The 12,256-nt window shown below is 36.8% G+C and overlaps 2 protein-coding genes across 5 annotated transcripts in view; one reads left to right on the top strand and one right to left on the bottom strand.

Annotated features, from left to right (window-relative positions):
* Positions 1-121: 121 nt before the first annotated feature.
* LOC127793252 (WD-40 repeat-containing protein MSI1) lies at positions 122-4,856 on the top strand. Its single transcript, XM_052324088.1, has 6 exons — positions 122-624; positions 1,303-1,629; positions 1,944-2,096; positions 3,538-3,662; positions 3,824-3,919; positions 4,439-4,856. Exons 1-6 carry the CDS (start codon positions 280-282, stop codon positions 4,665-4,667), a joined length of 1,275 nt encoding a protein of 424 aa, XP_052180048.1. The 5' UTR covers positions 122-279; the 3' UTR covers positions 4,668-4,856.
* A 1,082-nt stretch (positions 4,857-5,938) lies between these two features.
* LOC127793184 (separase) overlaps positions 5,939-12,256 on the bottom strand; it is a 44,551-nt gene continuing 38,233 nt past the window's right edge. For 3 of the 4 annotated variants that reach the window (XM_052323976.1, XM_052323978.1, XM_052323980.1), the window contains 8 exons: positions 10,444-10,644; positions 9,652-9,707; positions 9,325-9,554; positions 8,994-9,237; positions 8,301-8,706; positions 7,683-7,922; positions 7,388-7,475; positions 5,939-7,194 (listed from right to left, as the gene is read on the bottom strand). In XM_052323976.1, coding sequence (XP_052179936.1) covers positions 6,680-7,194; positions 7,388-7,475; positions 7,683-7,922; positions 8,301-8,706; positions 8,994-9,237; positions 9,325-9,554; positions 9,652-9,707; positions 10,444-10,644 — 1,980 coding nt within the window. In that variant the 3' untranslated portion in view covers positions 5,939-6,679. The remainder of the gene's footprint in view (positions 7,195-7,387; positions 7,476-7,682; positions 7,923-8,300; positions 8,707-8,993; positions 9,238-9,324; positions 9,555-9,651; positions 9,708-10,443; positions 10,645-12,256) is intronic. The other variant, XM_052323979.1, reaches the window with a different exon arrangement.

Here is a 12,256-nt window from a genome sequence, read left to right as displayed (position 1 = left end):
ATGTGGTGGTGTTACTGGGCCGGGCCTATAGGCCCAAATAACGAAGCCCGGCCCATGTCAATTCATGTTCTCCCCGCTTTACCCTCTCCCCATCTATAAAGCCCTCCCCCTTCCTCTCTCTCTCTCTCTCTCTCTCTCTGCAAGAAACATATCTCCACTGCAAAATTCTTCCCTCCAAAACCTCTCGCGCGACAAAATCTAGAGCGAGAAAGTTGGAACGCTGATAATCATCTCCATCGTCTTCATCTTCTTCGTCGCGATTGGTTGCAGAAGGAAGCAATGGGGAAGGACGAGGACGAGATGAGGGGCGAAATAGAGGAGAGGCTGATAAACGAGGAGTACAAGATCTGGAAGAAGAACACGCCCTTTTTGTACGATCTGGTCATCACTCATGCCCTAGAGTGGCCTTCCCTCACCGTCGAGTGGCTTCCCGACCGCGAAGAGCCTCCCGGGAAGGACTACTCTGTACAGAAGATGATTTTGGGGACGCATACTTCCGAGAACGAGCCGAACTACCTCATGCTTGCGCAGGTCCAGCTGCCGCTCGAAGATGCCGAGAACGATGCTCGCCACTACGACGACGATCGCTCTGATTTCGGCGGATTCGGTTGCGCCAACGGCAAGGTATTATTTAGCTGTTTGCAGTGGTAATTTAAGAATTCGAGGTTTTTAGGGCTTACTTGTGTCAATTTTGGGGTTCAAATGGTGACTTAGTTCCACGTTAGCGCTTAGAAGGTGGAACTTGGAGTGTTGAATGTTTATTTTTCTGCAAGCTCTGTTGTCTGAAACTGGAAAGTAAGCGAACAATTAAATATGCGCTTATTACAACGCAGAAAATACATTTTTTCCCCTCTGTTTGTTTGTTCCTCTGTTGTCTGTTTGTCGCTGTTCCTTTTAAGTACAGTCTTTTTGGTGAAAGAGTAAGAGGAACGGAGAATATGGAGGGTCCTTCTGGTTTAACTGAAAATTTGGATTGGACCAGCTTCTGTGAGCTTTGTTTGTATAAATTAAATTTGTTTAATATCTCATTAGTTTAGAAATGATCTCCTAGTCCAATTTTGACATACAGTTTGCCTTATAATTAATATCATTTAATAAATTGATTGCTTTCAAATTGTTAATTGAAATGGGAATCCTTCAGTCTGTGCACCAAATAATGCCTAAAGATATTATTCAATCTTGTAGACATGTATTTTATGCAAGTTCATCTTCAGTTTAGTTGTTTCCAGCTATGGAATTCTTTTTGTTATTACTGATAGGATATGAAGGCTTTTGAATTGTAATGGTACATTCCTCTTGCAGGTTCAAATAATCCAGCAAATAAACCATGATGGAGAAGTTAACCGGGCTCGTTACATGCCACAAAATCCATTTATTATTGCCACCAAGACTGTCAGTGCTGAGGTTTATGTTTTTGATTATAGTAAACATCCATCAAAGCCTCCTCTAGACGGTGCATGCAATCCTGACTTGAGGTTGAGAGGCCATAGTACTGAAGGATATGGTCTATCATGGAGTCAGTTCAAGCAGGGTCACTTATTAAGTGGTTCTGATGATGCCCAAATTTGCTTGTGGGACATCAATGCTACTCCTAAGAATAAGGCCCTAGATGCTATGCAAATATTTAAGGTATTTTCACTGTTCATGTCAGGCGTGCTATATGCTTTACACTGTCTAGTTTCCTCAAGCATGTTTGAGCACATGATGTGCTCTATATAGCATTTTTGGAAGCTACAAGAACCGAAACATCTAATGAATCAATGTATTTCTGCAAGTTAAAAAACCTGATTTGATGACAGTTGGTTAAGCTGTTATGGTGATATAAAGCCAATGGTTGTTCTGTTTTCTTCTGAATATCAAAGGAACCATGGTACTCACATATGTAAAGTAGAATACTGCAGATTATATCTAGTGAGCTACCATTTATGTGTTCACTGAACCAGGTTCATGAAGGTGTTGTAGAAGATGTAGCGTGGCATCTGAGGCATGAATATTTATTTGGCTCAGTTGGGGATGACCAATATCTGCATATATGGGATCTCAGGACACCATCTGTCAGCAAGCCAATCCAGTCAGTAATTGCTCATCAAAGTGAGGTACATATTTAAAGTTCAGAATTTATTGCTTTAGATTAGATGTGCCTGTGGTTCTATCTTTTATCTCTGCATGATCTTTTTAAGGGGTTAATATTTGACTAAGCTAACCATTGCATTAGAAGATTATAAAGTTGTTCTCATGGTTGCATAAGATAAGTTAGATCAGATGCAAGGGGGGCTATCTGATCCCTAATCCATATTTAACTTGGTAAAAATTCAGAGTAAATTATAGTTGCAGTTAGAGTTAGATGGAATATCTCTGAATCGTTTTGTCTGTTGTTATCTCTAGGTCCATTCCAAGACAATCTACTTTTTCTCAAATAACAAGTCAAGGCAATTCATTTCGGTTTTATATCCATTAACTCAAAATAACAAGGATAAAATTAATTCATTACAATATCTTGTCTATGATATAACATAGATGAGTTTTAGTGAATTGCAAGGAAAAAAAATGCTTGCTCCCATGACATCATCTAAAGGAAAAAAACAATGTGTATATGCATAATGTATAAGTAGGGAGTAAAATCTAGTAAAACTATAATCTAGAACAATAATGGTCTATGCTGTAATAGATAGCATCTACTAGCTATCCCAATAATCAGAAAGCCAAGTACTTGTCCTAATAGTTCTTACGTTCTAACATTGTAAGAATTAAAACAACTTTGTGTAATATAATATTGTGTCTTTTTTTGTTTTTTTCAAAAGAACAACTTAAGAGAATATGATTGCATTTGTTCTGATTCTGCACAGTTTGCTGTAAATTCCTATTAGCATATTATCATTATTGTGATGTGAACCAAATGGTTGTAAATTACTAGATCAGTTGTGTTAGTAGCTGTTTGAGTAGTTTCAATAAATATAAAAATTGATAATGCAAAACTTTGGTCAAGATGGATAAACTAAAGTCACAAAATGCAAAATGAGAGACTTGACTTGCTAGCTATTTAGTAGTTTCCTTTGTCTCATTTCTGGGCCTTTGTCTCATTTCTGGTTTACTTTGAGCTCCTTGTTGCCGACACATTTGGGGATCAGATTGTCTTCTTTTCAGCGGCAAGTGGTCACTAAATCTAGCGTTTTTTAACATTAGGCTTGTGTATCATATCTAGTTGGTTTGATTGGCCAGAACCTGTTGCTTTTTCCTTGTAAAGTTCACTGGATTTTTTCACCTCATTGAGTGAATATCTGAAATGACACTACTTTTATTTCCTTAAGCTCACAATAGCTTTTTTGTATATTGACTTATTTTGCATTTGTTGTTAATGCAATTTCGTTAAATTTTAAATGGTTGAGATCATTTATCCCTCCCTTGTATTAGACTGCATGTTTTTCTTGCTTCTAGTACCAGTAATCAATTAAACTCTCTGTTCTCTGCTGCTGTGAGGTGATATGAGATTACTACTGTCTGCATAGGAGAATTAATTTTCCCCCATGATTTCTGTAGGTTAACTGCTTAGCTTTCAACCCCTTCAATGAATGGGTTGTGGCAACGGGGTCTACAGATAAAACTGTGAAGTTATTTGATCTCCGCAAGATTTCCACTTCTCTTCATACATTTGATTGTCACAAGTGAGAGTTCTTTCCTCAGCTTTTTAATTTACTAGATCCGCGCCCTATCAAACTCTTGCAGATTCCAATAGATTGTATTTGTTATAGCTGGTGAGATTTCTTAAAGTGTTTGTCTGTGTGAGCATTTTTGAAGGAACAAAAATTTTGTTGCCTTTCTACAGGGAGGAGGTTTTCCAAGTTGGATGGAACCCCAAGAATGAGACTATCCTGGCTTCTTGTTGTCTTGGGAGGAGGCTTATGGTGTGGGATCTTAGCAGGTTGGCCTTGAATGACAAGTACCTGTTATTGTTATTAAAATTTCCTTTTTTTTTTGTTTTCTGATTTAGATAATACTTTTTGGGGTGAAGATAAGTAAATCAAATCAAGGACAAAACACTTGTGATTTCCAACCACAAATTAGACGCACACCTCTTCCCATGCAAGTTCTTGGCTTAACACTCGACCCAACAGCTGGTTTTTGTTGTTGTAATTAAGTGGCTTTCCTTGAGATTTCCAGGAAACGAAGTAAACAGTCAAAATAACTTTACATATTTGATCTGGCTGGGGGGAAAGCTTCAATGTTAACTTACTTTTACTCACAAAGGTCTAGGCTTCCACCATTACACTGTAACTAGCAGTTTGAACTGCATGCCTGGGGATCAGCATCCCCTCGGATGGCGTCCTTCCCATTTTAGCGTCATTTTGGTGGTGGTCTTCCAGATCATCTCATTAGACACCGTTCTGATTAATGTGCCTGATACTATGCAAGGAATTACCATATTTTCTTTCTTATCCAGGATCGACGAGGAACAGACACCAGAGGATGCTGAAGATGGCCCGCCGGAGTTGCTATTCATTCATGGTGGGCACACAAGTAAAATTTCAGATTTCTCATGGAACCCCTGTGAAGATTGGGTTATTGCCAGCGTGGCTGAAGATAATATACTTCAGATCTGGCAGATGGCTGAGAACATCTACCACGATGAAGATGATATACCTGCAGATGAACCAGCAAAGGCATCGTAAAAAAAAAAATGCCACATTAGAGAATGGTCTAAACCCAGAAAGACAAATGACTTGGAAATTTAGAATAGGAGCATCATGTCCACCTCCATCTTTTGGCTTTCCTTTTGCTTTTCTCTTCTTCTGTGTATTTTATCTGCGCGTACCAAATTGCACCCTTTTTAAAATTTATGTTGTATTTATCTGCAGTAACCTAGCTTTGTTTTTCATAGTGATGAAGCATCAAATCCCACTGCACATATCTTGAAAGTGGTTGAACTAGGTGTTGCACCATCTTAGCATATGGTAGATTGATGTGAATCAAATTATTAAAATTAATTAATGGAACTTAGAAAATTCTCTAGGCCAATTAAATGATTGTAGAAGCCATAACTAGAGTTGATTGTCAACGATGCCATTGGCCTATCAAAGAGAAAAGTTGATGTTTTTTTCGTCAAGTTAGTTGTTATTTACATTTGTGATTAATAATTGTGACTTTATTAAAATATAAAGTTAAAGTTTAGTTTTGACTCATGAGTTAATTTTTAAACTCGAGTATGAAGTTGACATGAATTTAATCTTATTAAAATTTGTTACAACAACACATCCAGTCTTTATCCTATTATCAGTTAAAATTTGTTATTTAACTTAAATTTAATTTATTATTTTATTTTATTATATATATTATTTTATGTTAAATGATTAAATTAATATATATAATAATTTTAAACATATTTAATTTAATTATATTATTATAATAATTTAAAATCTAATAACATTAAAAGTATACATAAAATATTAATGTATTTATAAATAATATTAACAAGTTACTCGTAAACTTATAATTATAATATATTTATAAATTTTTAATTAAGTTTATTAATATTCATGAATTTAATCAAACATATTTGCGAATTTTATTAAACTCAATCTCGACTTATTTATAAATCAAATTTTAAAATTAAATTCAAACTCTATTCATTTACCTTAACAAGCAAAATCGAACTAGTTTTTGTCTAAACGAACACCAAACTATTTGTAAAGAACTTAATTCATTTGCAACCCTACTAAGATAACACATTGATGTCTATCTGTTGATGGGTCCTAATTGAGCCTTTTTCTGTCTGTTGATAGTCAATTAGGTTGCAAATCAATCCAGCAGCTGTCACAAACACACCTTTCATGACCATACTATTGCCAATAAAGACCAATCTGTCATCAGGCCTTGGCAGTGCATCATCGTACAACCTAATAGCTCGACTTAGCTTCATAATCAAGTTCCAATGGCCTGATCACAAACATTAGTTTTCATTACCACTGACCATTATGACAAAAATGAATCTTCCATTTGCATACGCTACGAGGGAATGGGATGCTTCTTTTCATTGGGTACTGGGCAATTCACGATCTGTGTTATTTTTGCCACAAATATACCCATCCAATGAGATGATGAGTTGTATTTCCTCTATGTACAATCCTAAAACTTACCGTGACAAAATCGTATACCAAATTCACCTAAAGTTTTTTTCCGAACTAGCAAGCATGTCTCTAGTCTTAAGTTGAAATACAAAAGATTCATGAATAGAATGTAGGATAAAGCCTTGTCCAAAATCTTTTGTTTCAACAATTTGGCATGATTTCTTCCTTTGAGCATGTCTCTGGTTGACAGATTAATACGTACAGATGCTTCCAAGGAAGTCTTCCAGTAATGAGGAACCAGGAATTGTACAGCATATCTTCACTTGTCAGCATTTCCTCCACTTGCTAGATGCTGCCATTGCTAGAAGCAAGTTGGAAGAGATCTCATTAGCTTTCTGTCAATATGTTGTCTACGCATTGTAAATGTTGAACTCAATTGATGATCTCAGGAAGGTAAGCTGCGTATGTTACCCTTTAGCAGCATAACACAGCCATCTAGAAATGAGATTTTCTGAACATTAGCAGGTCTTCAGTATGTAATCTTCCTGTAACTGGACGCCGCAAGCAACAGTGTGAAGTTCCTAAACAAATTATAAGATACACGAGTATCATCACTGTTATAAATCTTTCTTTCTGCTAATTCCTGTTGGAACACCATAACATACAGGTGATGCCCCTATTAAGAAAGGGAGCATGCAAGCTTCACGAGCTTGACTCATGAAAGAGCCAATCATGTTCCTGTGGGTGCAGCAATCGTTATGGGTGATCTTTATGTCTTTGGGCAATTTTTTTCTAGAGACTTTCTTCTTAGTATTTCCTTTAGTATCAGTTATGTGCAAGGACTTCAGCTTTTCTTCAACTGAATTGCATTGAATACAACCCATGGAAGCAGTAGTTCTTTCTCTTAACCAAGAATCAAGCATAGCCTTGCCAAATCGATCAATGTCCTTATCTGTGACATCCCACAAATTAGCAACTATGACAGGAGACCCAGCTAGCAGATAGCATAAGGGAGCACCTTTTGGAGTGCAACTGCCTCTTAGGGTTAGAGAACCACTGCTGCAGCCCATGAGGAGAGTAGCAGCACAATTTTCAAGCTTCTCAATTTCATGCCCGGGAATGTATTGTGCACCTGAATCATGTATAGAGAAAGTATATGATCTAAATAGCATTTACTGTAACAAAGATGAAGACAGTATGTAATAGCACCAGAAACAGTTTTCTATACTGATCAATCAGCGCATAATAGTTTAAAATATAGAAACAGAACATTAACAAGGTACAAATAGAAAAACAATCATGGAAACAATTTATATGAAGAATACCGCTTCCGTGGCCAAAATAAATAAAGAGGTCATGACTTCTCAAGGCTACAGCCAATTCTTCTGTTTGGGGTGCTGTTCCTGCTTTCCCCTGTACAGGAATCAGTAAAATATCATGCCAAGAGAATTAAAAGGCATATGTTAATATGAAACAAACTCCCAACCCCAACAAACAATTGAATGGAGAGAAAAAATATAGGCAAATATTTAAGAAAATAGCAAATAAATGCTTGAACGAGTATAATAAGCAATGATTCTTCCTATAGATTTCTGAGAAAAATCAATCCAGGGGAATTACCTCTAGGTTTTGATCTCTAAACCAATCCTCAAATTTAGCCTGTGTGCTGCTGAGATCCCCACTGGGATTCAACAAATAAAATGCATCCAGCGGATCTATTGATGGAAACAGAATAGACTTTCTGCCAACTTTCTCCTGGAAATGGCAGCATCTACTAAGCGTTGCAAAAATGCTGCCAATAGAAGGCATGCGGTAAACCTCCTGGTTCCTTAGTACAGGAAGATTCTCCCATGGAAGCATCTGTAGATATTAATCAGTCAATCAGCTGCTCTGGATGAAAGAATGCTAAAGTGGGAAAACTGAAGTACAAATAAAAATAGAAGCTGCTGTGCTAGGTTTTTTTATTGTTTTGCATGAGATGCAAGGCCTGAGAGGGGTGTTGAATCTCCTGTAAATTCAAGCACAGAATTTCCAACTAAAAATATGAAGACTAAAAAAGAATAAAAGCAAAAAACACCCATGTGATCCACCTCAGAACCACTGATCACCTACTTCAAAATGCTGAACTTTAAGAGAGAGTTCAATTTCAACCAAAAAAATAATCTGAAAACACTTCTCATTAGTTGAACATCTAAATCTAGAAAAGAGGAGAGAGGGGAACCCAAACCGAAGACCAACCTGCACTTCAAGGTCTAACACCAGAATTACTGGTGCTCTGTTTGAACAATCTTCCTCTTCAACTTCATGAACTGCTTCAATTATGAATTCCAATGCCTTCCTGTACAAGGTCTCAATGCCATCTCCTGTATCAGAAAAAGTTCCCTGCCTCTTTTGATTGCAACATCCCGATCCACCAATGAAACAACCATTGTTCAGAATTAGTGGCAAAACAAATTCTGCTTCTATACTTGCATGCTTAGCTCCTTCTAGAATAACTTTAAGCAGACTCTCATGCATATCCATTTTACACTTGACTTTCAGAAGATGCATGAGCTTCTTTTGTACAGATTCACTGTTCTTAAAATCACTCAACTCCCCTAGAAGCAAGTATTTCCAAGGTCCAAACCATGAATCTTCCAAATCCCTGAGTCATAATGACAAAAAAAATGCGTTACTACCAGCCAATATATCATTCACAAAACTATCATTACATGGTAGCAAAACCATTTTATTTGATGACCTTAAAACTATTCTACAGAAGGAAATATGAGCCTCTATCAATTAGTTACAACTTAAAAGTCTTAACACTTCATCCAGATTTTAAGACAGAAACTAAATATTGAAAAAGAAATAAATCCCATTTGGATACAGTCTCTGGGAGCCTACGCAAAAAATTGAAAGAATATAAAGGATTTTGAGGAAACACATTACCTCAAAAATTTTCCAAGGCGTCGATCAAGACTCTTTCGTTGCATCCACCATGATGATCTATTCTGCTTTGTATCTTCTGATGGATGTGTTGAAGATGAAATGTAATTCTCCTCCAATATAATTCTAAAGACTGGAGCTACTCCATCAACCACAGTAAAGCCCCAAGGGCAATGCCAATGCTTAACAAGCTTATAGTCTTTATTTGGGATCCCATGGCTATAATTTGTGTCATCATCAGAATCTTCTGAGCACATTGTCCAATTAATTTTAGTAAGTTCTACCTTCAAAATAATAATACAGAATGTTGAAGTCTTTATGCAAGAGAGTTTACCTTCTAAAATTGAATCCACGGGAAGAAGTGCAACAACAGGCTGATTATTTGCATTTAAACGAGATAATAGGATCCAGGCATGAGTACAAGAAGGATAATCAAGCAGTTCTGTCAAGAAACTAGCCAGAGCACCACCAAGCAAACTAAGACTGATGATTGTAGTATGAGGAAGATGCAGAAAGAATCTTAACACATGTTCTTCAAGATCTTGGAGAGATTTTGGCGCAAGCCTGAAGCAAGGAAGAAGCGAAGACATTAAATCCAAAGCACCTTCAAAAATATATAGGTGATTGAACCAATTTCAAAATTTCAGAACACAGCCAAAACCTGAGTGAGTTGAGTGGTTCTGAAGCAGTTGGAATTGAGCCAGTTAGGCCAGCAACCTGAGTGATAAAATTGGAAAAATTAAAAATGGCAAAAGGGCATGCAAACAATTTAAAGTTACAAGTCACAGGGCAAACAAGTGATCATTATAACTTCAAGTGGAAAAAATATTGATTTTGATACACAGGGAGAGTGAATAACACTGAGACAGAGGAAGAACAAGGGTCAGTTCTGAAGCTAGCTATAATTGAATGGGGAAAGAATGTGGTGTATGGGGTAACCATATGATAAGGCAATTGCTCAACCTTATGCATTCTATTTTCTATCATGTTGGATCCAGGAGTATCTACTGGAATTGTGATCCGCGGTAAGCAAAAAGTAAGAAAGCTGCAAATAGAAATAGTAAGGGATGATTCAAATTAGTTGTACATGGAAGTGGGTCTTGGTGCAAGGTTGCTCAGTACAAACAGAGTTGAATATGCTTTCTCTGGTGGATCAAGGAAGACATATAAGATCATAACGGTAGATATGACTTTGAAGGATTCTCTTTTTCCTTTTAGTTATGCATTATACATGAGACTAAAATAAACAAAAATAGCATAGATGCTGGAGAAGCCTTCTTTTATGCTTACACTTTCTTAACACGCAAGTACATATCTTGCACAATCAAAAAGAGAATGCAAATAATAAAAAGTATTGGGGCTGCAAAATTAAATACATAAGTCAGTTAAATAAAAGTCTTAGTGCCTTGAAAAACAGCTAGATGGAGTAGTTGGTATTAAAGACAAAGCATACCTCAGCATTCGTAGCCTTGAGAATTTTTTGCTTGCCTGTGATACTTGAATATAGCTGATGGTTAAGATGCGTACCAACTGAAGCTTGATGGAAATATGATGCCCAATGACTTGAAGAGAGGGCATTGCAAGGACCAAATGAAAAAGATAAAAGATCAGATGAAGCAGAAACTACAAAAATAGCAGCAAGCAACCTTGAAACCTGTAGCAATATCATGAGAAGCCAGACATCAATTGTCATATCTAACGTAAATAGCCAAAACAGAACTTGAAGAGAAATTAGGATTACTAAATTTAATGCTTCATAAAGATTTAGGTTTGACTTGATTTTGGAATTTAGATTTAAGATTTTTATGGCATTTTGTTAGGATAATTATAGCTAGGGTAATTATGATATGATTTCATCCTATAAATATATGACATAATTAGAAACAATGCTTTTGATTAATATTGAATACAATTGATGGCTCTCTCTCTCTGTCTCTCTCTTCTCTCTGTGGTCTCCTTCTCTTCTTAAAGATTTTCTTTGCTTCCCTCAACTTTCTGCTATGTTTCTACTGTTCAACATCAGAACTCATTGGGAATAAGATATGTGTTGGAAGATCAGGCTTACAATGATGAGGCTTCAAGGAGATAGAGAAGCTAGGAGATAATTATTCCAGCTATTCAAACACTTATAAATAAGGATAATTCACCCAAGTTATCCCAAGTTATTCTAGCTGTAAATTAGTTAAGTTCTGTTGTAATCTAGTGCTGTAAATTAGGAGAAGAATGAGTAAAAGAAGTCTTATGTACATAGGAGACTTGTATATTTATATTTTCAGAGGTAATGGAGAAAAGGCACGGTAGTTCTTATCTTCTCCACCAAATTTCTACATGGTATCAGAGCCACAAGATCTTGTGGCATCCAATAAAATAGAGTTCAATGTATAAAGGAACTCATCTTCAATGGCTGAAGATCCATCACCTAGTGAGGTTTCTGCATCAACCCCTCTTCCATCAAAAGGTAGCCAAGTTCTAGTGGCTGCAATGGGGTTTGATGGACCTTCCCTACATATCACTCTGCATAAGTTGAATGGAACCAACTTCCGAGAGTGGTCCCAATCAATTATGCTTGTGATCAAGGGAAAAGGTAAGGTAGGCTATTTAACCGGAGACACGGCGAGGCCTAGTCATGAATCAGCAAGCTATGGATTTTGGGAAGTTGAGAATGCCATCGTCATGGCATGGCTAGTAAATTCAATGGAGCCGAAGGTTGGAAGGACTTATCTCTTTTATGAGACGGCTAGTGAAATATGGAAGGCAGTTAAAGAGATTTATTCAGATCTTGAGAATACGGCTCAAAGCTTCCAAGTTCGGTCCATGATTCAATCTACAAAGCAAGGTAATAGCTCTGTAACCGAGTATTACAATAAATTGACCGAGTTATGGCAAGAGATTGATCTCTTCCATCAGATCAAGTGGGAATGCTTGGTTGATGGAGTGAAGTTTGAAAAAATGGTGGAAAAAGAACGAATATTTGACTTCATATATGGTCTAAATTCGGATTTAGATGAAGTAAAACGAAGATTACTTGGAACCAAGCGATTTCCCTCTATGAGAGAGGCGTTGCTGAGGTAAGAAGAGAGGAAGAAGGTAATGTTGCCCGACCATTCAACAAATGAAGGACTACTTCAGAATTTTGCCTTGAATACAACTCGCGAAAGGTTTCCTATTACAACTAAGGGAGAGAACCAAAAAGATAAACAATGGTGTGAACATTGTAACAAGCCTTGTCATACTAGAGAGACCTACTGGAAGCTGCATGGGAAACT

The sequence above is a fragment of the Diospyros lotus genome, unplaced genomic scaffold, assembly GCF_014633365.1.
Source record: "Diospyros lotus cultivar Yz01 unplaced genomic scaffold, ASM1463336v1 superscaf1, whole genome shotgun sequence".
Lineage (NCBI taxonomy): Eukaryota > Viridiplantae > Streptophyta > Magnoliopsida > Ericales > Ebenaceae > Diospyros > Diospyros lotus.
Note: the sequence above shows the minus strand (reverse complement) of the source record. Positions and strands in the feature narration are given on the sequence as shown.